General features: G+C 41.1%; 1 protein-coding gene across 2 annotated transcripts in view; it reads right to left on the reverse strand.

Moving 5' to 3' along the window:
• Positions 1–1,035: 1,035 nt before the first annotated feature.
• The window catches only part of adgra3 (adhesion G protein-coupled receptor A3), a 162,491-nt gene continuing 136,802 nt past the window's right edge, over positions 1,036–26,724 (reverse strand). For both annotated transcript variants that reach the window (XM_078215464.1, XM_078215471.1), the window contains 5 exons: positions 25,462–25,586; positions 23,321–23,444; positions 15,602–15,747; positions 12,529–12,624; positions 1,036–3,588 (listed from right to left, as the gene is read on the reverse strand). In XM_078215464.1, coding sequence (XP_078071590.1) covers positions 2,328–3,588; positions 12,529–12,624; positions 15,602–15,747; positions 23,321–23,444; positions 25,462–25,586 — 1,752 coding nt within the window. In that variant the 3' untranslated portion in view covers positions 1,036–2,327. The remainder of the gene's footprint in view (positions 3,589–12,528; positions 12,625–15,601; positions 15,748–23,320; positions 23,445–25,461; positions 25,587–26,724) is intronic.

Raw genomic sequence — 26,724 nt, forward strand, 5'->3', positions numbered from 1 at the left:
AAATGCATTAACAAATCTTTTCGGCCTGCAGATGGCCCCACAACCTATCAGTTCATCAAATAGTATACCAGAACTGCTCAGATGCCAAGATCCTGAGCGGACCTGAAATACAGGAATTTAAATTCTTTTTAATCCTTGCCTCCAACTTCCCTTTTGACAATGATTTTATAAAAAGACAGGTTTAGGCTTCCACCAACACCGCCCCCCCCCCCCCCCATGGTCATCAGAAACTTGTGAAGTAGCATAAAAGAACCCACATTCGTGACTACATCAGCATGGGCACACACCAAATGCCACTGGGAGTTGGATCCACAATTTAGACGTTCAGGAACAACTGCTTAACTCTGCAACTCAATCAGTAGTTATGGTGTGTACCCAAGATGTAGCAACTGCGTATCTCTATAAACCACCTTCCAGGTAATGCCTTTCAGCTCACAAACTTGGGTTTAAGAGCACTTCATTTATCACAATGACAGGATGTGCTATCTACAGTAAATTTGGTTGCAGAGATAGGCAGTTGCTCCAACTAGCAGAACCAACATTTGGGATTTGGTTTGCATCCATACAGGTCAGCGATGTGCAGAGTCCTGTGATTTGAGTGTAGTTTCTGGCATTCATATGGAGGGGGGCGGGGGACAAACCTATGCATGTTATCAGTTAATAATTAGTTAATTGAACCTTCCTGGGGACCTGTCAAGTGGGTGTCATTGAGGTTAGATGGATTCCAAAATTATATGCCTGAGGTTGGGTGTTCAGAACAGAGTGTATTCTGGTGGCAGAATTAGTAATGCACTACTAAAGTAAGCTGAGATTTCCGTCTTCCAGGATGCTGTTGATGATTGCTCAGCTTGCCCCACTATGTGACTGGAGAAATAGTATCGGCAGTGGGGATCTGGAATTCTTTTGCTTCACTCAATCCAATAATTTACCATTAAGTTTATCAGTGCTTAGTGTTGTTTAGGTTTTGGCCATGATAATGGTACTTGGTTTGTGTGCATTAGACACGCTGCTGATCAAAATAATAAAAACGGTCATTGTATACAGCCTTGATGAAAGGGCATTTAATGGGTCAGGTTGCATGAAATAATATTTTATAATCCATTAGGAAAGCCAGATTCTTTCCTACATTACGTAAAGATTTAGTTCTAAAATTCAAAAAGGCAGAGAAAAGTGAAAAACATCTGAAAATCAAGTGTAAAACCTTGTTCATATCTGTTCAGAAAGGAGTCCAACAGTGGTTGTAACACCGATAACACACCAAATATGTGTAAGGAAACTTTCCCATGCATGGAAAGATGTGGATGGTGAACTCCCAACTCCACCCTCAGATTCCTGATCTTAGCTGTGCCATTATTGAGAACCTCAAAGCAGAGGTATGGATTTCCACATGATCTGAGAGTTAGAAAGAAATAGACATACATGTGCAACTTCAGTTTAATAGTTCTTTGCACAGGTTTGTGTGTTATCCCTCTCCAAAGGATGCTCATTTATATAGTTTCATGGACCACAATTATCTAGTAATTAACTCAAGCAGTCATTTATGTGTTGGCTGGCTATTTGGCCTTGAATAATCTGAACTTTGATCTTATCAGAAGTGTTCAAAGATAAACCTTCCAAAAGGGGTCAGTAAGTAGCAGCCAGCATCAAGAAACCTTCTTTTTCCATCTTGCTCAGGGAGTATTTAAATCAATTTCAGAGTCATCACTTCTAGATTGGCTGAGTTCAGCTATCTCAGCACTAAATTAGGATCTTCCTAGTCTTTGCCTCAGAATAATACTATACATGCATTCACCCACAAAATCCATCAGGTAAAAGGCAAAGCTAACTATAAAATTGTTAAGAGCATAGATTTGTCAAATATATTTGTAATCTTACAAATTGTGAGCAAAGCTATTAAAACAAATTGCTGAATCAATTTCACTTCCTCAAACATGCTGCAATTCTTCTACTCCTGTCACAAGGCAAACCTTTTATTATGTAGAAAATTACAAATCCAGACCAAAATATGACCAATGCTGAACTCCATTTTCCATGCAATTTTCTGTATAAGTTTAAGGACATCCAGCATTATGCAACAAAACAGGACAAAATGCTACCATATTAGAAATGGTGAAACTGCTCTGTGTCTTCACACAATTGATTGAGAAATTTGGGTTGTTTAAAATGTATAAAATGATCACAAGCAAATTAAAGCTTCACATATCTGATTGAACCTTCAGCCTTATTATACAATGTAAAACAATTCTGTAAACAATTTTACAATAACTTTAACTGAAAAGGAATGCATATCACAGTTTTATTTTTTTAAAAATTAGAATTTTTGTGAACTACACAGTAGTTTCGTTTCTCCAAAATCCAGTTCTGATGTTTCCAGTGCTGTCTGCATTTAGCAAAGGAACATCTAGGCCACTGCCTTTCAGTAGTCCATTTTGACTAGCCAAGTTAAGGCCATAAGATTTATGGTTCTCAAGTTCAACCACAATGGGCTGTTGCAAGCTGTCTTTACTGCTACTCACTCCATCCTTTGCTACATTTTGATGGCATTGTGTCAGTGTGTAACTGACATCACTACTATCAGGTTGGCTGTGGCTTTGATGGCGTTCTCTAAAAGCGGAGCGAGACCTCCTACTGCCATGATGACTCTCATGATTGCTGTGTCTACTCCTTGGCTGGCTATTGTGCACACTTCCTTCTACGCTTGTAGGCACATCATATGCATACTCTCTTAACACAGTCAGCCTGCTGTGTCGATGAGCTTGGTGTGCCCTAGTCCGATTTTTATGATGCCTGTTCACTTGTCCATTAGAACGGTATGGCACTTCGACAGGAGCCACATGCATCTTTAGATCATTGTCCATTGAATGTTCTGTTAAGCTGTTGTCAAGCTGTGTTGATATGTTACTTGCCAAAGGAACAATCTGGTTCTGTACTGCTGCAGCATGAATATTAGTCAGCTTACATCCTGAGAATAGTTTGTTATTGCTCGATGCAGTCTTATTTGTACAGGAGGACTCTGCACTACTGTTGGTGAGTTTTGCAGTTTCTCTATTGGCATTACTTGAATCTATTGGCTGAACATTAACTTGCATGGAGTAAGTACTCCTCCCCGGACAGCAGTTTGTCATCCAACATAGTCGTATGTCTTCTCTACCAATACAATGGTGAAGTATAAGAAATGCAGCTAGGCTCAAAGCTGTGGCTCCAAACAGACAGCTAAATATAAGGTCCATAGGATAGTACTGGGAAACTGCAAGTGCACCAGATACCCACAGGGCAATATACATAAACAATGACAAACATGCACCAAGCAATTGTGCTTGAAATGTATGCTCATTCTCCAGTGCAGAGGAGGAGACGACCGAACAATTTGCCTGTGATGTTGAGTTTGAATCATTAACGTGAGACTCTCCATGCTCTGTACTTGCCAAACGCTGATGTTCTTCTGCTGCTTCCTTTAGTTCATATTTGCGCTCTGGGTGCTGTTTAAGCTGCACAAATATGCTTAGGAAGTAAACGCAGTTTACGAAGATGATAAAGCCCACAGGTCCATAAAATGCCCCTAAACTTGGTTCCCAAGCCATCCAGCAACTGCAAGACACAAACATGAAATATGATGTTAGAAGTGCAGAGCAATGGAATTCAAATATACAGTCCAATTTAGTAAAACGATTTGGAACAAGTCACAAAACAATGCACTGCCAAAAAAAAAGCAAAATATGACCTTGGTTTATCTTGTGCCAGGTTTTCTGAAAATTGAATTTTGCTTTAAAAACAGGAGATCATTATCTGATGGGGTTTCTTCCCCCACCACCTCTGCACACACAAACCCAAATCTGGTACATGAAAAAAATCCTGAAAGGGTTGGTGAGCTTTCAACTAATATGGACCTGGGGTGTTTTCCATGGTACATGGACATCACTGGGTAGGCTAACATTTATTGCCCATCCCTAATTGTCCTTGTGAAGGTGATGAGCTGCTGCCTTGAACTGCTGCAGCCCATGTGATGTAGGTACACCCGCTGTTCCAGGATTTTGACGCAGCATATATGGAGGAAGGAAAAGAGATCACATGGAAACAGATGATATGTCTTATATATGCCAGTCACTCAGCTGGGTCTACAAGTCTACAAATTCAATCTGGTTCAAATGTTGCAATAAAGTGCAAGATGTTGATTCCCCCTCTGGTTATAACCTCATCTCCCTCAGTGAGAGGAGTGGCAATGAGACTACAAATGTATCTCACCATCAAACACTTGCTTGTAATTGCTCCAATAGCTCTAGGTGTCTGTAGAGACGTGATTTCATTCAAAGTATGAGGATCAAGTCTACATGAGACTATCCAACACTTTATATTTTATTTTACTTTTGCATGCATTGTGTTTGTATAAAAACATCATGTATATTTTTCAGAATTAAAATGCTGATCCGACAGATTAAATTGCAAATTGTCACACAGAACATTAAAACAATTAAGATTTTACTGCAAGGCAACAGAATAATTCACTACATGAATTATTCTGTTGAAGGGAGTGAGCAGTCAGTGGAGGGATCCCCTGTGGTTGCCCTCCAAAGGTATATTGTTTTGGATTCTGTGGAGGGGGATGACCCTCCAGGGGTGAGCCACGAGGACCAGATCGCCTGCACAGAGACAGGCTCAGAGGCCCAGAAGGGAAAGAAGGGGATTAGGAGAGAAATGGTGGTGGGGGATGCGATGGTTAGAGGCATGGACAGGCGGTTCTGCGGACGCGAACGAGACTCCAGGATAGTAGTCTGCCTCCCTGGTGCCGGGGCACTGGATGTCTCCGAGAGGGTAGGAAGCATATTAAAAAGGAAATCAAACAGATGTAATTGTACACATTGGTGAAAATGACGTAGGTAGAAAGAGCAGGGGGGTCATACGAGAGCAATTCAGGGAGATGGGTGCTAGGCTAAAAAATAAGGCCTCTAGGGTAGCAAGCTCTGGACTGCTCCCGGTGCCTAGTGCTAGAGAGGCCAGGAACAGGGAGATTCTACAATTGAACACGTGGCTAAAGGACTGGTGCAAGAGGGAGGGTTTCAAATTCATAGATCATTGGGAAGTCTTCAAGAGAGGATGGCACCTGTACGGAAAGGATGGGTTACACCTTAACTGGAAGGGCAAATATCCTGGCTGGGAGTTTTGCAAGAGTGTTTCGGCAGTGTGGCAGGGAGGTGGGGATCAAAACAGTAGGTCAGTAAGTACTGAGGCTGGGGTCAAGCTGGGGGCCAGGGCAAGGCTAGCTAAGAAGAGGAGCATTCTGGAGCAGGATGACCTGAGTGGGCCTGGAGGTCTGGAGTGCATCTTCAATGTGAGGAGCGTAACGGGTAAGACAGACGAACTTAGGGCCTTAATGCTTACGCGGAATTTGGATGTGGTTGCAGTGACGGAGACATGGTTAAAAGGAGGACAGGACTGGCAGCTGAATATTCCGGGGTACAAGTGTTTTAGGCGAGACAGAGATGGGGCTAAAAAAGGTGGGGGAGTAGTGGTATTAGTTAGGGAGCATATTACAGCGGTGCAGAGGGTGGACAATTTAGAGGGTCATGTAATGAGTCGCTGTGGGTGGGGCTCAGAAACGGGAAAGATGCAATCACTATGCTGGGGGTGTACTACAGGCCACCCAACAGCCCACGGGAAGTGGAGGAATGGATATGTCAGGAGATTCTGGATATGTGCAGAAAAAATAGGGTTGTTGTAGTGGGAGACTTCAATTTCCCTGGTATAGACTGGAAAGTGCTTAGGGCTGGGGGTCTGGACGGGGAGGAATTTGTAAAATGCGTACTGGAAGGTTCTTTCGAACAGTATGTAGATAGCCCAACTAGAGAGGGGGCTATACTGGATCTAGTTCTGGGAAATGAGCCTGGTCAGGTCATCAAAGTTTCAGTAGGGGAACATGTGGCAAATAGTGACCACAACTCTGTAAACTTTGGGATAGTAATGGACAAGGACAAGGACGAGATTGCAGAGCCTTTGGCTTTGATCTTTGGGTCCTCGCTGTCCACGGGGATGGTGCCAGAGGACTGGAGAGTGGCAAATGTTGTTCCTCTGTTTAAGAAAGGGAATAGAAATGACCCTGGTAATTATAGACCGGTTAGTCTGACTTCGGTGGTTGGTAAATTGATGGAAAAGGTCCTTAGGGATGGGATTTACGACCATTTAGAAAGATGCGGATTAATCCGGGATAGTCAGCACGGATTTGTGAAGGGCAAATCGTGCCTCACAAATTTGATAGAATTTTTTGAGGAGGTAACTAGGTGTGTTGATGAAGGTAGGGCGGTTGATGTCATATACATGGATTTTAGTAAGGCGTTTGATAAGGTCCCCCATGGTCGGCTTATGATGAAAGTAAGGAGGTGTGGGATAGAGGGAAAGTTGGCCGATTGGATAGGTAACTGGCTGTCTGATCGAAGACAGAGGGTGGTGATGGATGGAAAATTTTCGGACTGGAGGCAGGTTGCTAGCGGAGTGCCGCAGGGATCGGTGCTTGGTCCTCTGCTCTTTGTGATTTTTATTAATGACTTAGAGGAGGGGGCTGAAGGGTGGATCAGTAAATTTGCTGATGACACCAAGATTGGTGGAGTAGTGGATGAGGTGGAGGGGTGTTGTAGGCTGCAAAGAGACATAGATAGGATGCAAAGCTGGGCTGAAAAATGGCAAATGGAGTTTAACCCTGATAAATGTGAGGTGATTCATTTTGGTAGGACTAATTTAAATGTGGATTACAGGGTCAAAGGTAGGGTTCTGAAGACTGTGGAGGAACAGAGAGATCTTGGGGTCCATATCCACAGATCTCTAAAGGTTGCCACTCAAGTGGATAGAGCTGTGAAGAAGGCATATAGTGTGTTAGCTTTTATTAACAGGGGGTTGGAGTTTAAGAGCCGTGGGGTTATGCTGCAACTGTACAGGACCTTGGTGAGACCACATTTGGAATATTGCGTGCAGTTCTGGTCACCTCACTATAAGAAGGATGTGGAAGCGCTGGAAAGAGTGCAGAGGAGATTTACCAGGATGCTGCCTGGTTTGGAGTGTCGGTCTTATGAGGAAAGGTTGAGGGAGCTGGGGCTGTTCTCTCTGGAGCGGAGGAGATTGAGGGGAGACTTAATAGAGGTTTATAAAATGATGAAGGGGATAGATCGAGTGAACGTTCAAAGACTATTTCCTCGGGTGGATGGAGCTATTACGAGGGGGCATAACTATAGGGTTCATGGTGGGAGATATAGGAAGGATATCAGAGGTAGGTTCTTCACGCAGAGAGTGGTTGGGGTGTGGAATGGACTGCCTGCAGTGATAGTGGAGTCAGACACTTTAGGAACATTTAAGCGGTTATTGGATAGGCACATGGAGCACACCAGGATGGTAGGGAGTGGGATAGCTTGATCTTGGTTTCAGATGAAGGTCGGCACAACATCGTGGGCCGAAGGGCCTGTTCTGTGCTGTACTGTTCTATGTTCTATGTTCTATGTTGTCCTAAGGGTAGGGTGCTAAATTGGGGGAAGGCTAACTATAGCCGGATTAGGCAGGAATTGGTGGCCGTTGATTGGGAGAGGCTGTTCGGGGGTAAGTCCACGTCTGGCATGTGGGAGTCTTTTAAGGAACAGTTGATAAGGCTGCAGGACAGGCATGTGACTGTAAAAAGGAAGGATAGGAAAGGTAGGATTCGAGAGAAATTGAGGATCTGATCAAAAAGAAAAGAGGCGTACGTTAGGTCCAGGCAACTGAAACCAGATGCAGCTCTGGAGGAATACAGAGAGAGTAGGAAAGAACTCAAATGGGGAGTTAGAAGGGCAAAAAAAGTCACAAAATATTCTTGGCAGACAGGATTAAGGAGAATCCTAAGGCATTTTATTCATATGTTAGGAACAAAAGAGTTGTCAGGGAAAAAGTCGGACCTCTCAGGGACAAAGGAGGGGAATTATGCTTAGAACCCAAGGGAATAGGGGAGATCCTAAATGAATACTTTGCATCGGTATTCACAAAGGAGAGGGACTTGTTGACTGGGAGTGTCTCAGAGGGAAGTGTTGACCTGTTAGAGAGAATCTCCATTACAAGGGAGGAAGTGTTAGGTTTTTTAGGTAACATTAAAACTGACAAATCCCCAGGGCCTGATGGCATCTATCCTAGACTGATCAGGGTGACAAGAGATGTAATTGCTGGGCCTCTGACGGAAATCTTTGTCTCTTCATTGGACACAGGTGAGGTCCCTGAGGATTGGAGGATAGCGAATGTGGTACCGTTATTTAAGAAGGGTAGCAGGGATAACCCGGGTTATTATAGGCCTGTGAGCTTGACGTCCGTGGTGGGGAAGTGGTTGGAGAGGATTCTTAGACAGGATGTATGCGCATTTAGAACGGAACAATCTCATTAGTGACATACAGCATGGTTTTGTAAGAGGGAGGTCATGCCTTTCAAATTTGGTGGAGTTTTTCGAGGAAGTGACAAAAACGGTTGACGAAGGAAGGGCCGTGGATGTCGTCTATATGGATTTCAGTAAGGCATTTGACAAAGTCCCTCATGGCAGGTTGGTTAAGAAGGTTAAGGCTCATGGGATACAAGGAGAGGTGACTAGATGGGTAGAAAACTGGCTTGGCCACAGGAGACAGAGGGTAACAGTCGAAGGGTCTTTTTCCAGCTTGAGGTCTGTGACCAGTGGTGTTCCGCAGGGCTCTGTACTGGGACCTCTGCTATTTGTGATATATATAAATGATTTGGAAGAAGGTGTAACTGGTGTTATCAGCAAGTTTGCGGATGACACGAAGATGGCTGGACTTGCGGATAGTGATGAATATTGTCGAACAATACAGCAGGATATAGATAGGCTGGAAAATTGGGCGGAGAAATGGCAGATGGAATTTAGTCCAGATAAATGCGAAGTGATGCATTTTGGAAGAACTAATGTAGGGGGGAGTTATAGCCATCAAGAGTATAGAAACACAGAGGGACCTAGGTGTGTAAGTCCACAAATCCTTGAAGGTGGCAGCACAGGTGGAGAAGGTGGTGAAGAAGGCATATGGTATGCTTGCCTTTATAGGACGGGGTATAGAGTATCAAAGCTGGAGTCTGATGTTGCAGCTGTATAGAACGCTGGTTAGGCCACATTTGGAGTACTGCGTCCAGTTCTGGTCGCCGCACTACCAGAAGGGCGTGGAGGCTTTAGAGAGAGTGCAGAGAAGGTTTACCAGAATGTTGCCTGGTATGGAGGGTCTTAGCTATGAAGAGAGATTGGGTAAACTGGGCTTGTTCTCCCTGGAAAGACAGAACGAGGGGAGACCTAATAGAGGTGTACAAAATTATGAAGGGTTTGGATAGGGTGAACAGTGGGAGGCTTTTTCCCCAGGTCGGAGGTGACGATCACGAGGGGTCACGGGCTCAAGGTGAGAGGGGCAAGGTATAACTCAGATATCAGAGGGATGTTTTTTACACAGGGGGTGGTGGGGGCCTGGAATGCACTGCCAAGTAGGGTGGTGGAGGCAGACACGCTGGCATCGTTTAAGACTTACCTGGATAGTCACATGAGCAGTCTGGGAATGGAGGGATACAAACGAATGGTCTAGTTGGACCAATGAGAGGCACAGGCTTGGAGGGCCGAAGGGCCTGTTTCCTGTGCTTTACTGTTCTTTGTTTTTTTTTGTTCTTTGTATTTCTTCTCATTAAAGCAATCGAAGCCTCATTGAATCCGCAGAAACAGGTAGGCTCTTACTGTAAATGTTTTAATGCTGAAAATGTGTGTACAGATTTTAAACATGTTGCTTCAGTGTAAAGCTTGTGTTGTGGATTGACGAAAATGAGAAAATTAGCAGGTCAGACAGCAGCTGTGGAGAGGTAAACAGAGTTAACATTTCAGGTTGACAACTTTTTGTCAGAACTGGAAAAAGTTCCAGTCGTGACAAGCTTTAGGCAAGTACAGAAGCAGGGAAAGTAGGGAGGGTGGGAGCAACTAAAAGGAAGGTCTCAGTGTGGGAGGCATTATCATTAGAACAGATAAAATTGGGATAATCAAAAAGAATAGCATCTATTTTAGTTCAGATTTTGAACAGTTGGAGTATTTTGCTGTTGTGGATTAGCTGTCTGTTTTAGAAATGTACTCCAATTTTCATTTCCATTTAAATAAATCAACAAAGAAAATTGGGTAGTTTCTGTAATGGGTGGTCAATCCACAATGCTAGTGTTATGCACAGGCAGCAATATGAAAATATGCCATGTTCATCTCCCTATTCATGGGCCAGAATTTTAAGCTCCCCCACCAGCGGGTTTTTAGGCAGTTGGGTGAGAACATGAAATTAAACAGATAGAATTGCCTCTCTGTTCCAACCCACCCAGACCACAGAGCTATTTTATACAGGGCAGAAAGTCCACCCATACCCAATTGAGGCTCTTAAGTGTGAATTATTGGTCACTTAAGGGCCATTTCCTGCCCAGTCTCAATTTTTAGATGAGTGGAACGATTGAACTTCCATGGTCTAAGCCCAAAAGAGAACAGAGATTTTGTTTGTACCTACCCTTAAGGTTCAATGGCTCCTGGCCTCTCCCTCAAGACACCCCCCCCCCCCCCAGGATGCCTTGACCTCAACTGGGCCACAGCTTCCCAGACTTAGGCTCTGATGTCCTCCTGCTTTTCTTTTGCTCACTGCAGTGCTGTCATTGCAGGGACTTGAGAGCTGCTGACCAGCTCTTGAAGGTGGGACTTCCTCCCAAGTGAGGGACGGAAGTTCTGCCTGCAGCTACTTAATGTTCATTCAAGCATGAAATGTCTGAGGGGCACTCTGAAGTTGATGTGTTCCCACTAACTCTTCGGATGGCAGGATGCGAGACTTGGCCATTCAAAAATTCAGCCATGAAGTCATTTTGAATTGTGCAGTATATTGTGAGCACCACTAGATGATGCAAGTTCCCCTTGTAAAGAAATCTGAAGTATACTTAGACGTGTAGCAGTACAGAAAAAAAATTAAAACAGAAGCCAGAATAGTATGTTGGCAGCAATTTCAGAGCCTCACTCAATGTCTATGTGGACACACTCTGTATGCCATGCTGCATTAAAACATTCATACATGCTTTCAAATCTTCTAAACATAACGGGCTCTTTCCTGGCCCCGAAACTCTGCAAATTCTAGCTCTTTCAAAACTCTGTGGCTTGTAGTGTATTACACATGAACTCCAATTGCACATCACTTAATTCCTTGCTGGCCAACATTAGGTCCAATCTCCCAGTATCTTAACTAAAATTTTAATGCTCATCCTTAAACCACCCTCTAACCCCCCCCTTCCTATCTCACTGACCAAGTCCCTTGAACACCCCCCACCCCATATCCATAATTGCTTAATTTGTTTCAACTCCAGTTTCTTGCGCATCATCTTCCACTTAACCCCACTGTCTCCGATCATATCTTCAGCTATCTGGGTCTTATTTCCCTAGAAATATCTCAGTCAACCACTTTGCTGCTTCACTTCACTGTCTTCCTTTAAAACCATCCTCTGAACAGCTTTTTTGACGAATGCTAATCTTTGGTGTGACATTATTTTTTTCTTCATGCTACGGATATGTTTTGGGATGTCTTTTCTATTTTTTAAAGATATGATTTGATTAAGAGTTACTGTTGTTGCTGTGGATCTATTTCAGCATCCAGCATGCTTTCGGGGCCATTTTGTAATATGAAAATCAAATCTTAAATCAGTTGCAGGAAGCCATCAATTCTGAGCAACCAATGGATAAAGTGTGGTACCATATACATTTCAACCACTGATACTAAGCTTTAAGCAGCACAACCAGCCTTCTTTAAAAGGACTGCAGCAATAAGCACATAAATTAAGTTATGAAAAAAAAAAAATTTTTGAATGGGAAGCTAGTTTCAATGTTGAAGCCTCACTGAGTATCTGAAATCCTTCCACTATTGCCAGTAATATTTAATCATGCAATTTATATACCTCTTAATTTATATTAATAATTGCATGAAGGAATTTATTGTTGCCCATCCCTAGTTGCCGCAAGGTCATAACAAGTCAACTGTATCTTGCGGCAAAATGTGTGTGGCAAAATGGGTAAGGGTAGAAGATTTCTTTCCCTTGGGAATCCGTTGAGTTTTACCAGAACAGCAGCTTTAGTGGTCACTTTTTTAGGTCAGAAATCCAGGTTAACTGAACTCAATTTTAAGCCTGACATGATGGAATTTAATTTAATTCCTTTGGAATTGCTAATTCAGTAACATAACCACAACAGTACAACATTCATGATAACAGAATCAAAATAAGCAGTTTTGGCACTCTACACACATAGGTTTTAGTTTTAAAGTCACTACTAATAAGTTTGTCAAACACACCAAAGAAAATCTTTAAAGCAGGTGCAAAATAATAGCAAATATTAAATTAATTGCCAAACAGACTCCAGTAAGTTGTTTGACAAAGCATTTATCAATACATAACCTTTCAGGAATTTTTTTCACCTTTTCCCAACTCCAGCTGGAACTCTGTCCAACATCACTTAAGAACAAACTAAAAAATGAGTACAAGTGTACTTACTATGGTGCGTTTACTTTACTTCCGTAATTTTTAATATTAGCTGCTGCTGTAATGCCACATACTATGATAGGAATTCCTCCACCAATTAGATAGAACCTGAGAAGACGCAATCAAAAGGAAAGATGTTAAATAACTACAACTCTGATTTTCAAACATTATTGTTTACGACAGCCAAGATATTTTAAACTAGTCAGTGGTATCTCTTTTCATACCAACCAAATAATCAAACTCAAATTAACTTAGGGAATATATGAAATTCTTCCAATGTTATTAGTAATATTAGCAGTACTTATCTATTGATTTTAGCTATTACCCAAAGGGTAATAATAACATGTTAATCATTGCTCAACATATAATGCAATTCTCCTATCTCCAATATTGAAATTACTAATGGACATCATTGTTTCCTTTAAGCTGTGATGGTTTGTAGCAATTGGGAAATATGTCATGCAAGGTACAAACAGAACATGCAGAAGCAACACTCCTTTTAAGTTGTGCCAATGCACGCTGTACATCTATCTTAAAGGAGCCTTGCAGAGCATTAAGTTGGACACACACAGCAAACAGTGAGGGGAACATTGATGGACATGCATTAATTTTCAACCAACTTGGAGTTCAATGTGTAGGTAACATGTTGCTTTGATGCACATCGGAAAGGAAGATTACAATATTTTGAGACTGTTCAGTATACATAGAATTACATAGAATATTAATCGCAGAATCAAGATATTTGTCCCAGTCGGTCCTTGCCAACATTTATGCTCCATACAAGCCTTCTCCGACCCCTCTTCATCTAACTCTATCACACCTTGTATTTCTTTCTTCCCTATGTGTTTATCCAGCTTCTTATATGCATCAATACCTTTCCTCAGCTACTACTTAGGATGGCGAGTTCCAAATTCTAAACATCCTCTGGGTGAAAAGGTTTCTCTTGAATTATTTATTGGATTATTAGTACCCCTTTTATATTAATGGCCCTTATTGTTTTAGTCTCCACCACAACTACAGATTATACTAATTCTGAAAAAAAAATATTAGCATCAAAATAATTAGTATCTACATATTTTTATACCATTCGGTAAAGTCAGTTGATCGCCAGCAGAGATGAAAAGCAAATACTGGAGATTTGAAATGAAAGTAGGTAATCCTGAAACACAAGTTAAAATTGAAGGTGATTCAAATTTAAAATGTTATTTTTTCTTCATTCCCTTTCAGAAGCCAATGAACCTGCCAGACATTTCCAGCATATTAAGTTAATTTTTGGATATGTTGTATGTTTCAGCCCCTCATAGCCTTGAGTTAGTTTATCCAACTGGCATTTAGTATTTCACTACAAATTACAAGTTTTCTTCTCAAATGTTTTCCACTCTTAAACTTAATCATACTGTACTTCTTTTAACAGAAGTAAAGTCTGAAATACATCATCTTCAGAACCAGTTTGAGGGCACCACAAGAGACGACCTTCGACTTCTGACCAGAAGGTTGGTAGAGTGACTCTGCCATCGATACGGACATAGGTCCAGAAGCATCATGCAACCTGGGCCTCATTAACATACCACTAAGAAATTACAGAAACTGCAGCACTTGATTTTGGAGGGCAGGAAATCATCAGTTCCATCCTGGGCCAACCTGTAATCTAGGACAGACCTCAAACAGGCTAGCACTCGTACTCCACTTGGGTCCACAAAACAAAAATGTTCTGAGACAAGTTCGACTGATCACCAGCAGCCATTTCATTTAAATTTTATTTTTCAGAATTATTTGCTAAAAAGCATAGTTGGTTAGGTCCCTCAAACGTCTGGAACAAAGTCCGCACACTCTGCAAAACTGAACCAGAAAATTGCAATCAGGTTTTACGGCCAGCATATTTTTTTTAATTTTCATATTTAACCAGCTTTCCAGTTGACTCAGGTGGGTTGTTCAGAATGAATGACATTTCTTAATGCAATGTGCTCCATTGGTTCAGTCAATTAAGTGACATCTTAGGTGCAGTATGAAAACCAATGAGTGAGAGGAGTTATAGAGATTGTATACTTGGGTGTCAAACACCGTGAAATTCTCTATTGGTGTTGCTGGAAATGCTGTTCATGCTTAAGGAGTGTAAACTTGGATGTGTCATGTAAAATCTTGCATATTTAATAGATATTAAATTGCACTTTCTGAAACAGGAATAATAATATAGCAGTTTTGGAAGCTGTGTATAGCATGGCTTCAGATTACAGACTTAATTTTAGTTATTTTAATTTGAAAATATTCCACATGATCAATCCAAAAACAGTTTTATAAGCTCCACACATTATTGATTTTAAAATCATGCACTTCCTGGGATCAAATTGATAAGGTAGGAAAAAATTGGAACAAGGAACAATAGTTACTAATTTATTTTTAAAATAGAAACAGGACATGATTTAAGACATCAAAGTCAACATTTTTACATTTAATGAGCAAGTCTTGTCCTACTTTATTAATGAACTCTATATGCCAAGTATATGATATTTAAACGTTTGTGGACTCCTAAGCACTTGGACCCTTTCCATTGCAAGATCCCTTCCCATAAAAGTAACTGCATATTTAAAAAGATTATGTTCTTTTTATTACTTGCAGCCTGCATGATGTTTTGTTGCATTTGTTCCTTTTCATATTTTCTTCAAATTATTAGTCAATAAGTTTTTATGTTCCTTCATAATTTTACCCTGTTCTCATCCATGGTCTAGATTGAGCTCAAGATCCTCTAACTTAGCTTTCCAACCATTTTGAGGACACGTTTTTCTGATGAAGAATCAAGACAGAACCTATTCAAATGCATACACAGACACATATCTCATATCAAATGATTTTCCTTGAAAGGAGTATTACTTAAAGTAGTCAAAGAAAGATCATAAGGTGAACTCTAAAAACATTCTTGTATGAAAATAACAAAAGTACGAAGTTAGTGCATCTTCCCACAATGAAAGCAATCCCTAGAAAAGGACTTTTAGATTAAAGATAGTCTTCAAGCTTCTATATGAGCAAGTTCAAAATTCTGAAACCAATTGCACATCAGAGCTTGTGAAATATGAACAAACTGTCTCACCTGAGCATCGGCCGAGGTGGGGGAGGGGGCTCTTCAGGGTCCTGACATCTCTTTGCTTTCCTTGTCAACTGTTTGAAAATATTTCGTGCTGTAACGCCAACCCACAGGATGGTGGCAAGGGTGGAATAGTGTAGAATTATCCCAACCTACAATTTTCAAAGATCAACAGGTGAAGAATTATAGAAATCTAGAATTTGGAGGTCTGTCATTACACTGTGGCATGCAATGATGATGAGTTTATGCTTTACTATTAATTTACAATACGCTTTAAATATGCTTCTCTCTATAACACAGTGAAACTATTCATTGCATATGCACGTGTATAATTTAACCAGTTTATAGACGATCCTCCACCCAAAATTCCACTCAAATATCAAGCCATCCTACAAAGTTACAAAACTGCTATTAACCAAAATTCTAACCTGCATATTGACTGGTGTTCAAAAAATACATATTTTCCTATTTTCACCATCTCGACCAACTCATTTTCATCTACCGTTGCTACACTTTGCTCCTAATGATCCCTGAAAAGACCAATAATGCTCAAAAATAAATTTGAACTTGCAGTTATTAGTGGAATAGGATGCTACAACAAGATTTCAAACTTTGATTCTTACTGTAACAAATAACTAAACGCACTGTACACTAAACGCTTTTATTTGTGGCCACTTCTATTTTTAACCTGCAGAAAGGACTATTTCCCTTTTATAATTATCACACACTACACTCTCCATTGAATTACAGTCCTTGTAGCAAACAATTCACAGTTGCTTCCAACTTTCAATGGGTTCCTGTACTCCAGTTTTGCTGAGTAGTAAATTCGAGTGACCACCTCCCGATGGTCTAAATCCACTATTAGCAGTAAAGCTTGTCTCAATGATTCTTCCTCACTGGCCACACCAGGAAGAATTTCCAGAAACCTTAGATAGCTGCAGGATGCATCTGTTCCGCTAATATTAAATATACTAGCCTTGCATCCAGGTAGAAATATTAATTAGCTATTTTTTACCCCAACTCTCTTTCATCTTACAAGGAAATGGACATTTTTCAGCCCAATAATTTCAACACCTTTTTGGGACTTGGGAGATTCAGATTTCACCCACTGTGAACTCAGACTGCTGCCTTTGTCCCCAGTCATGAATATCTTTTACCATAGCCTCTGTAACACAATTTCTTTGATTTTTAGCACCCCCACTTCGAACCACCTCCCTCACCATCATGCTGTTAAGCAGACTTCAGAAAACTCCATTCCTCTCCCTCATTTTTGTGATACTTAAAATGGGAATTCTGTTTCACCACTTTCAACTTTAAGCCAGATGCCCACTGATGAGTTAACATAGGTATACTAGAGAAATTTAAATCAGATATATGCTTCCCATCATTTGCAGTTGCAATACTGAGTTTAAATGACACAATTCAATAGCAAAGATTGAATTAACATACTGATATCAATACATAAGACAACATTTATATGCATGCCAATTAGCTTCTTTTGGTGCTGCTAATTTCATGTCTTAAATCAACCCCCCCCCCCCCCCCCCCCACACACACACACACAACCTAACACCACTACTTACATACAGATAACCACAAATACATCACTCTGCCATTAACAACACAGGAGGTTCTCGCGAGTTCCTCCTTCAGTCATGTTTTTATGGACAATTCTGATTCATGTCATTACTGAAATCCTAGTAAGGAAAACATCTTCTGCACATTTTTAAAAAAATCATTCAGGGCTAGGCCAGCATTCATGGCCCATCCTTAATTGCCCTCAAGAAGATGGTGGTGAGCTGCCTTCTTGAACCTGCTTGCAATTACCTATTTCTGAAATCCTGAAAACCCTAGACCAACTAATGATAAAATGTCCCACATAAAAACTTGCTGAAAGGAATTAAACCAGTCCACCAAACTGCACCATTTTAGAGGCAAAAATGTCTTGCAGTGCATTTCATGGAAGTAACAAATTTTAGACTTAGTTCAGCGTTGATAAATTAATTGATTCTCGCTGTGATTTATCATCATGCATTGCTACAACGACATGCATTGCTACAAGGGTCTAAGTATTCTTATGCATCAATGTTTATAACACTGCTTTTCTTGATGCATATTAATGACCAAAATTAGGGTTAACTCAGCACAATTTCAAGATTTACAATTGACACAAAACCAGGACGTATGGTAAGATGTAATGGTGAAAAGGACAGACACAGGGCAGGTGAAATTTAATGCATAGAAATGTGAAGTGAAGAATAAGGAGGCAATATAAACTAAAGGTGGTGCAGGAACAAAGAATCCTGTGATATATGTGCACAAATAGTTGAATGTGGCTGGACAAGTAAGCTGCAACTATAAACAGAAAGTGCTGGAAAAACTCAACAAGTCTGGCAGCATCTGTGGAGAGAGAAACAGAGTTAACGCTTCGAGTCCGATATGACACTTTGGTCTGCTGAAACATTAACTCCGTTTCGCTCTTCATAGATGCTGCCAGACTTTGAGTTCTTCCAATACTAAGTTTTTATTTCAGATCTCCAGCATCCACAGTATTTTGCTTTTATTTTTAGAGGTTATGATGCTAATTTATGATAAAACACTGGTTTGGCCTCAACTGAAGTATTGTGTACAATTCTGAGCAACATATTTTAACGAGGATACGAAGGCCTTAAAACAGGTGCAGAAAGTACTTGAGAATTCTTCTTTGTTCTTTCACAGAATGTGGGCAGCACTGGCTGGGTCATCATTTATACGGATCCATCTCTAATTGCCCTTGAAAAGTTGGTGGTGAACCGCCTTCTTGAACCACTGCAGTCCATGGTGTAGGTACACCTACAATGTGGTTAGGGTGGGAATTAGGATTTTGATCCAGTGACAGTGAAGGAATGGTGATCAAGTTTCAAGTCAGGATGATGCGTGACTTGGAGGGGAACTTGCAGGTTTCCATCCATCTGCTGCCCTTGTCCTTCTAGGTGATAGAGGTTGTGGTTTTTGAACAGACTGACAATGGAACCTTGGTAAGTTCTTGTAGATGATACAAACTGCAGCCACTGTGTCAGTGGTAGAGGGAATGGATGTTGAAGGTGTGCTAATCAAATGGGCTATTTTGTCCTGGATTGTGCTGAGCTTTTTTAATGTTGTTAGGAGCTGCGCTCATCCAGGCAAGTGGAAAGCATTCTATCACACTCTTGACTTGTTCCTTTTGGATGGTGGACAGGCTGAGGGGAGTGAGGAGGTGAGTTACGCTTTGCAGAATTCCCATCCTTTGACACGCTCTTGTAACCACAGTATTTATATGGCTGGTCCTTTTAAATGGTTCCAGGGATGAGCAACTTCAGTTAAAGGGATAGACTGGAGAAGCAATGAGTCTTCGCCTTAGAGAAAAGGTTCAGATGATATGTTCAGAATTGTGAAGGGTCTAGACAGAGCAGATAGGGAGAAACTATTTCCAATGGCAGAAGGATCTAGAACCAGAAGACACTGAATCATAAAGACGTTTTGCTACATGGCAAATGATTAGGTCCTGGAATTTGCTGCCCAAAAGAGTCATGTAAACATATATAATCATGGCTTGCAAGAGGGAATTATAAGCACCTTTAGCGAAAAATATTGCAAAGCTACAGGGGAAGGATTGGGACATACGTCTAACCAAGTGGCTCGGAGTCGGCACAGACATGACAGGCCGAATGGCAGCCTCCTTTTGTTCTTAACCATTCAATGATCAGATATCAGCATAACTGCATTAGACTCTTGTTTTATACAGTAAAATTTGCAGCTCGAGTGTTATTATGCTCTCATTCTATTCCTGGCAGTTTGCCAAGATTATACCCCGGTGAGGTTTCTTCTCGGATGTCATACATGGTTCTAATCAGCATAAGGGGGTCGGTTTTAGCTCAGTTGGCTGGACAGCTGGTTAGTGATGCAGAGTGACACCAACAGTGCGAGTTCAATTCTCGTACTGGCTGATGTTATTCATGAAGGCTCGCCTTCTCAACCTTGCTCCTCGCGTGAGTGGTGGTGATTCTCAGGTTAAATCACCACTCAAAGGGGAGAACAATCTATAGTCATCTGGGACTATGGTGACTTTAACACTTTAATGCATGAGACCATCTAAAGCTTAAAGGTGATGCAAGAAAGGTGAGTGATCACCAAGGTTAGAAGTGAGGAACAATTAGGCAAGATGGGGCTCAGAAGTCAGGCGGGACTAAATATTTCAGGTGAAAAGATAACCAAGTGCATAAAGCTTTCAGATAAGACAGAACAGTAGAATAAAAGGTGACACATGAAGTTCTGAAGGCCAGTTTTAGAACGTCAGCAAGTATGTTGCAATAAAAAAGGGCTAAACAGCCAGAAGTTTCATTTACTGAACTATTTAATACTTTTATTTGGAGCTTGTTTAGACTCTTTGCAAAACATCCTTACTTATAATTTATAGAGGAATTATCCCCTCCCTCCACCATTGGTTTGGTGAAACTTTGGTGTGTCAGGGAGCATTAGAAACTTCAAGGTATATTACGAAGTTAATCTAGACCCCAACTATTTTTGATTTTGGTATTAGTGTGAGCATAAAGTGTTTCACTCCAGGTGTGATTCTATTTGAAGACGGGAATGGGTTAATGAATCTTGGAACACTTAAGCATTTAGACTCACCTCTGTAATACTTAAGAGATTCGTGAGGGGTACTGTAGAATTCATGGTTTTTGTTAAAATTCATTGTTTTCGTGCATCCAGACCAGATAAGAGGAACAGCTATCCCTGCTGTCTCCAGCTTATCGTATTTAGGAATGCGGTTAACCCAGCCTGAATAAGCTAAACAGTCTCCATTTTCATGTACCTTTGTTTAATATGGTGAAGCTGACATGTATGCCTTCGGTCTTCGTATAACAATAGATTTATGTATATTCATAATATGCTATGCATCTATACTATTTTAAACTGATATAAATTGCTATAATAGGCTCGTGTTTTAATTAACCTGTTTGTGCAAAATCTGTGATGTTGTTTCAAGGCTGTGCGTAACGTAGAGGGATGGAACAGAAACAATCGCGGCCTTGGAGATTGCCACGATTGAACAAACTACGCAACAGAAGAAACCGCTGATGCAGCAGCAATCCCACAATGAATGACGAACAGTGACAGACATCCTGGAGAATTGGGGAATGTAATTAGGGACGGGAACCGGGATGCATAAATGTTTGATCTTAACTCATATTCGGGGAGAGGCTTGAGACCATGTTAGGAATCGGACCTCTCCCACAATTGTGAAAATAAACATGCATTTTGCCCTACGATTAGCCTTGGAGGTATTATTACCTACTACACTATTGATCCACCAGGAAGCTTTTATTAAAACAAACTTTATTTAACAATACAGTTTAACTTTAACAAAAAGAATTAGCATACCTTTTACCAACTGAAATACTTAAACATGACCAGGTGTAATTCGTAACTGCTAGTTATCTCTAATAGTTCCAATTTAAGTAATATTCTCCCATAGATGTAAATTCCTCTTCAGAATCAGTAAACAGAACACACAGGCATATGTGAGTTGCTAGTCCTCCACTGCAGGATACAGAGACATACCTGTCTACAAACAGCAGAACTCCAGAGAGAAGTTCTCTGTAGAAAAAGAAAGAGAGAGAGAGAAAGAGGGAGAAAACACCTCTTGATTTTTGCAGACCTCTGGAGAAAGATACCCAATTTTCTAGCAAGTCCCAGACTTTTTGATTTGATTTGATTTATTATTGTCACATGTATTAACATAGTGAAAAGTATTGTTTCTTGTGCGCTATACAGACAAAACATATCGTTCATAGAGAAGGAAATGAGAGAGTGCAGAATGTAGCTAGGGTGTAGAGAAAGATCAACTTAATGCAAGGTAAGTCCATTCAAAAGTCTGACAGCAGCAGGAAGAAGCTGTTCTTGAGTCGGTTGGTACGTGACTGCAGACTTTTCTATCTTTTTCCCGAAGGAAGAAGGTGGAAGAGAGAATGTCCAGGTTGTGGGGGGTCCTTAATTATGTCGGCTGCTTTGCCGAGGCAGCGGGGAGTGTAGACAGAGTCAATGGATGGGAGTATGGTTTGTGTGATGGATTGGGCTACATTCACGACCTTTTGTAGTTCCTTGCAATCTTGGGCAGAGCAGGAGCCATATCAAGTTGTGATACAACCAGAAAGAATGCTTTCTACGGTGCATCTGCAAAAGTTAGTGAGAGTTGTAGCTGACATGCCAAATTTCCTTCGTCTTCTCAGGAAGTAGAGGCGTTGGCTTTCTTAACTATAGTGTCGGCATGGGGGGACCAGGACAGGTTGTTGGTGATCCAGACACCTAAAAACTTGAAGCTCTCGACCCTTTCTACTTCAATTTCCAAAGAAAGAGTTGCAGCTCCCTCTTTCAAATTCAAACAGCAACTGCCTGCTTGTCTGTGTAAGCCTAGTTCCTCGCATCAGCATATGACACGCACATGTCAATCAACCTAATTAAGCCCTACTCTGAAACCCCAGGGGACAACCATAAAATTAACATAACTGCATTAACTCAGATTAAGGCAAACACCCCAATAATTATTCTGCATGGCCAGCATGTGGGCTGCCAGTTGTGGACAATCGGCACTGTAATCAAAACTGCAGTGTAAAACATACCCTCACAAGAACCATGACACAAATACATTTCTTAACCATCTGTGATGACACTGTATCTTTAAGAAAAACTGGTGGTACTGGATCAGCAGCTGTGTCAGGTGGAAGGTAGAACAGGTGACTGGTTGGATTCCAACCAAAATTACATGAGCAGAATGGAGAAGGCTGGAGAAAATTCCTTACCAAAAATGTTGACAAAATAGTTATAAATTAGATGAAATTCATCTGCGTGTTTGTGGTGTCCTGCACATTGAAAAACAACATCAGGGCCAACTCAGCTAGCTCATAAACCAGAAAGTTAACCCATGTTTAATCACTGCAGAGTTTCAATCAATGAAATAAACAGGGAATGCCAATCAGAAACATTGACTGCCAAGTCCCAAGCTCTTGGTGGGCAATATAACGGAACATCTCTAATAGAAAATGACCTCTAATTATATTAGATGTTCAGGCAATTGATCAAACTCAAACCAACAATATCTACCTACTCTCACACACATTTCTTACTTGGATTTTAATGCACCCCAAACTGATTGAATTTAAATACAAGATTATTTTAGGTAAGCTGAGTTTCTGGAGGGTGAAAGTCTACAACACAAAATTACCAAATTAGAGCACATCCTTAAGCGTCACAAATAAAGAACTTCCAGGTGTATTGGGAACATTTCAATATGGTATTGTTATGGGTACTCTTCTAAGGTCCTGGATCAATTCATAAGCAATATGCACATTGCTGAATTCAGGGGTGCTGATTCTTCTAGTGACAGTTTGCGCTAAAACTGGGAAAATGTTCTATGTACTAACACTGACATCCCTCATTTAATTGAAGACGGAGTGATATCACCAAATATTGAAACTTAACTATGTGAGCAGCATGACTGATGTTGAAACTCCATTATTTTAAACTATTTTTAATTAGGTTCAATTACCTCAATAAAAGGTGAATTAAATATAAACTTCAAATAACCTTCAGAGATGCACATTTTTAATACTATTGCTTTGTGTCGGTTTATCCACTGGTATTATTCCTATTACAAAGTAATCATTACAAAGTGCAAATAGAAAGATTTATTTAAATGTTGCTTACCGCTTGGCAAACACTAATGTTCCTCGTCTGATTGATACCCCCTACAAACACTGCACATGTCAGGAAAACGTGAAAGCAGAAATTAACCAACATATGCCAGCTCTTTCGGCTGATCCGAACCGCACTGTCAAAAAAAAAGAAATCAACATAAGTGTGACCGAAAGATCATAAATCAACTTTAAATAACATTTCAAACTTTTCATTCCTTTCTTCATCACATTTTAACCAGTTTAGCAGAACTACAGGTAGCTTCAAAAGGTTCAGTGCCACTGTTGTCCTGTTCAATGGCATATGTACCTTGTCTTTCAGGTGATGGAATGGGATAAAGCCAAGCTAGTGTTGGATTTCTATTCCATTACGTTTGCATTTGTATGAAGGGAAAGTATTGTGCAAAGTCATTGATGGAAGGGCTAGGTTTGCAATTGTGCAGGATAATTAGTAATAATTGATGATTATTAAGTTCCTTTTTAAGGTGCAACAGAATTGTAAATTTAATTACTGTAATCAAGAGTTAGATTTTACGTCTAGCAAGCAGGTGCAGTGGGTGTATCTTACATTCCCACCCAGAATGGTGACCCCACAACGATTTCAGATCTGTTGAGCATTAATTACCTTGAGGAGAGACTTTCAGCTCACCACCCCCCCTCACATCTTAGGAGGACATCCCACTGCACAGCTGGTCAATCGGATGGCTGATAGCTCATTGGTCCCAGCAGCGCCACCAGTAGTGATCACCACTGCTCAAACTACAAGTAGGCTCCAACAAAATTTGTTACTGGAGCTACATGCAAAGTTAGTGTGTATATATGGGGGGTGGGGGGAGAGCAAATCATTAGAGATGTGCCTGTAGCTTGGAGAGGGTGGAGGCTCAGATTGAAACAGGGACCCATAAAAGAAGCACCCTCATGCCCCACGTCATTTTCCCACCCGAAGTATTACCTGTTGGGTTTCCATCCCGTTGCAATGGGAAGTGGCCATTAACTGTCCACGCAAGGGCCTGCTCAAGTGGCAAAAGTGGAGGCAGGGTGCCCAAGATTTCCCTGTCACTCATCAAACTGTCAGGGAAAAAGGGCATGCAGGTCGGTGCCAGTAAGATGCCAATGGCATTTTATAGGTTCCCCCACCTGTAGACAGGGGAGTGTAAAATTCTGACCAGATTTCACTTCTTGGTTATTGTTGCAGCAAAGGATTCAACATAAACTTGAGATTCAAACCCCAATTAAATATTACAATAGACTAGCTTCAGATTACATTAAATGACAAATAATACAACCTGGTTTTTAGGCTGAGATGATCACTCCTGATTCCATAGATTGCCTGCTTCACTCTGAACTTCCAATGATCCCAAAAATTCTAATAATCACTGACTGGGCAGCATGGTGGCACAGTGATTGGCACTGCTGCTTCACAGCTCCAGGGACCCAAGTTCAATTCTTGGCTTGGACCACTGTCTGTGCGGAGTCTGCACATTCTCTCCATGTCTGCGTGGGTTTCCTCCGGGTGCTCTGGTTTCCTCCCACAGTCCGAAAGACGTACTGATTAGGTGCATTGGCTGTGCTAAATTCTCCCTCAGCGTACCCGAACAGGCGCCAGTGTCGCCGAGGGGATTTTCACAGTAACTTCATTGCAGTGTTAATGTGAGCCTACTTGTGTCACTAATAAATAAATGCAAACTAAACTAAGACCACTGGCCCGACTAGTTAAACCCAACATTGATGGAATGTGGGTGTCACTGGCAAGGTCCGCATTTGTTGCTCATCCTCAATTGCCCTTAAGAACGGAGTGGCTGCTGGGCCATTTCAGAGTGCAGTTAAAGAATTGCTGCAGTCATGTGTAGGCCAGACAAGGATGGCAGATTTCCTTCTCTGAAGGACATTAGTATACCAGATGGATTTTTACAACAATCGATGATAATTTCATGGTCATTATTACTGACTAGCTTTATGTTCCAGAATTTTATTTATTGAATTGAATCCCAATTGGCATTGGATTTGAACCCCTTTCTCCAAAACATTAGGTTGGGCCTCTGGTTAACTAGTCTAGTGTCATTATCACTATGTCACCATCCCCCCATAATTGTATACATTACTTTGGATCAATACTACATTTGGTTCATAGTATTGAATAATAAAATACATTACCTGTGGTAATAGATGTAGCTTGCAATGATTATGGCCAAACAAATGAGCAATACTGCTGCAGCGACATATACTACTGGATGCAAGAGGTCAACAAATTGTAAAAGGAAATCAGCACCGGTCAGATCCTGATGGGCACAAAAGAAGTCACAATCAAGAATGGATTAAAGATGAAAGATACATATATTCATTAGCAGAAAGAGGTGAGTGATAACTGCAACGTAGCAAAAGTTGAGCAGTTAGGCAGTTTACAAAAGACAGTGAAGCCCCACCAACAGCGAAGTGATAATGACCAGATCATCTGTTTCAGTAATATTGTTTGAGGCATAAATCTTGGCCAGCCCTAATCTTCTTTGAAAAGTGCCAGGGATCTTTTATGCAAACCTGAATGCTGTCAAGCCATGGTTTAGAATGTCATTTGAAAGATGACACCTTAGACAGTGAGAGAATGCTGAACTGAAGTCTCTGTGTAAATTATGTGCTTAAGTTTCCACAGTGAGACCAAAACAAAGAACTTTTTATTAGGCAAGATTGTGACCACTGAACCAAGGCTGACAGAGGATAGTTTAGATTGTGAAGTTCTCCATGTATTTACCCTGCTAATTCCCCTGACACTAAGAGGCAATTTGAAATAGCCAATCAACTTAACCTGCACATCTTTGGACTGAGGGAGGAAACTGGAGCACTCAGAGGAAACCCACGCAGACATGGGGAGAATGTGCAAACTCCCCACACACACACACACACTCACCCGAAGCCAGAATTGAACCTGGGTCCCTGGCGCTTTGAGGCCATAGTACTAACCAATGTGTCGCCTCTTTATTTCTAGGGAGAACACATTAAATAGTGTGGGGAATGAAAACAAAGAAAATGAGGAGAGAATGATTCCGCCCTCTAGTTTCTGTGGAGAAAAGCTCACTTTCAGATTTGATTGGCTGAATAACAAGTTGCATGATTCAGACATCAGTACTCCCTCCTTGGTTCTCCAGCATAAGATTGCACTCTCCATCCCATCATCATCTCTGCCTGCCCCCCACCTAGCTCAGAAATATTCCCATGCTACATTATTCCTTCACCCCCAAGCTGCAGATCTATGAAGGACCATCTCACTCAAGGCCCCATCCCACTCTATGTAAATCCACTGTGCACTTGTGCTTCCAAGATTTTACTCACTGGTGTTTGATAAATCCAATACTCCATAGAAACCATAGAATCCCTACAGTGCAGGAAGAGGCCATCCAGCCCATTGAGTCTGCACCGACTCGC

Source organism: Mustelus asterias, chromosome 1 (assembly GCF_964213995.1).
Source record: "Mustelus asterias chromosome 1, sMusAst1.hap1.1, whole genome shotgun sequence".
Lineage (NCBI taxonomy): Eukaryota > Metazoa > Chordata > Chondrichthyes > Carcharhiniformes > Triakidae > Mustelus > Mustelus asterias.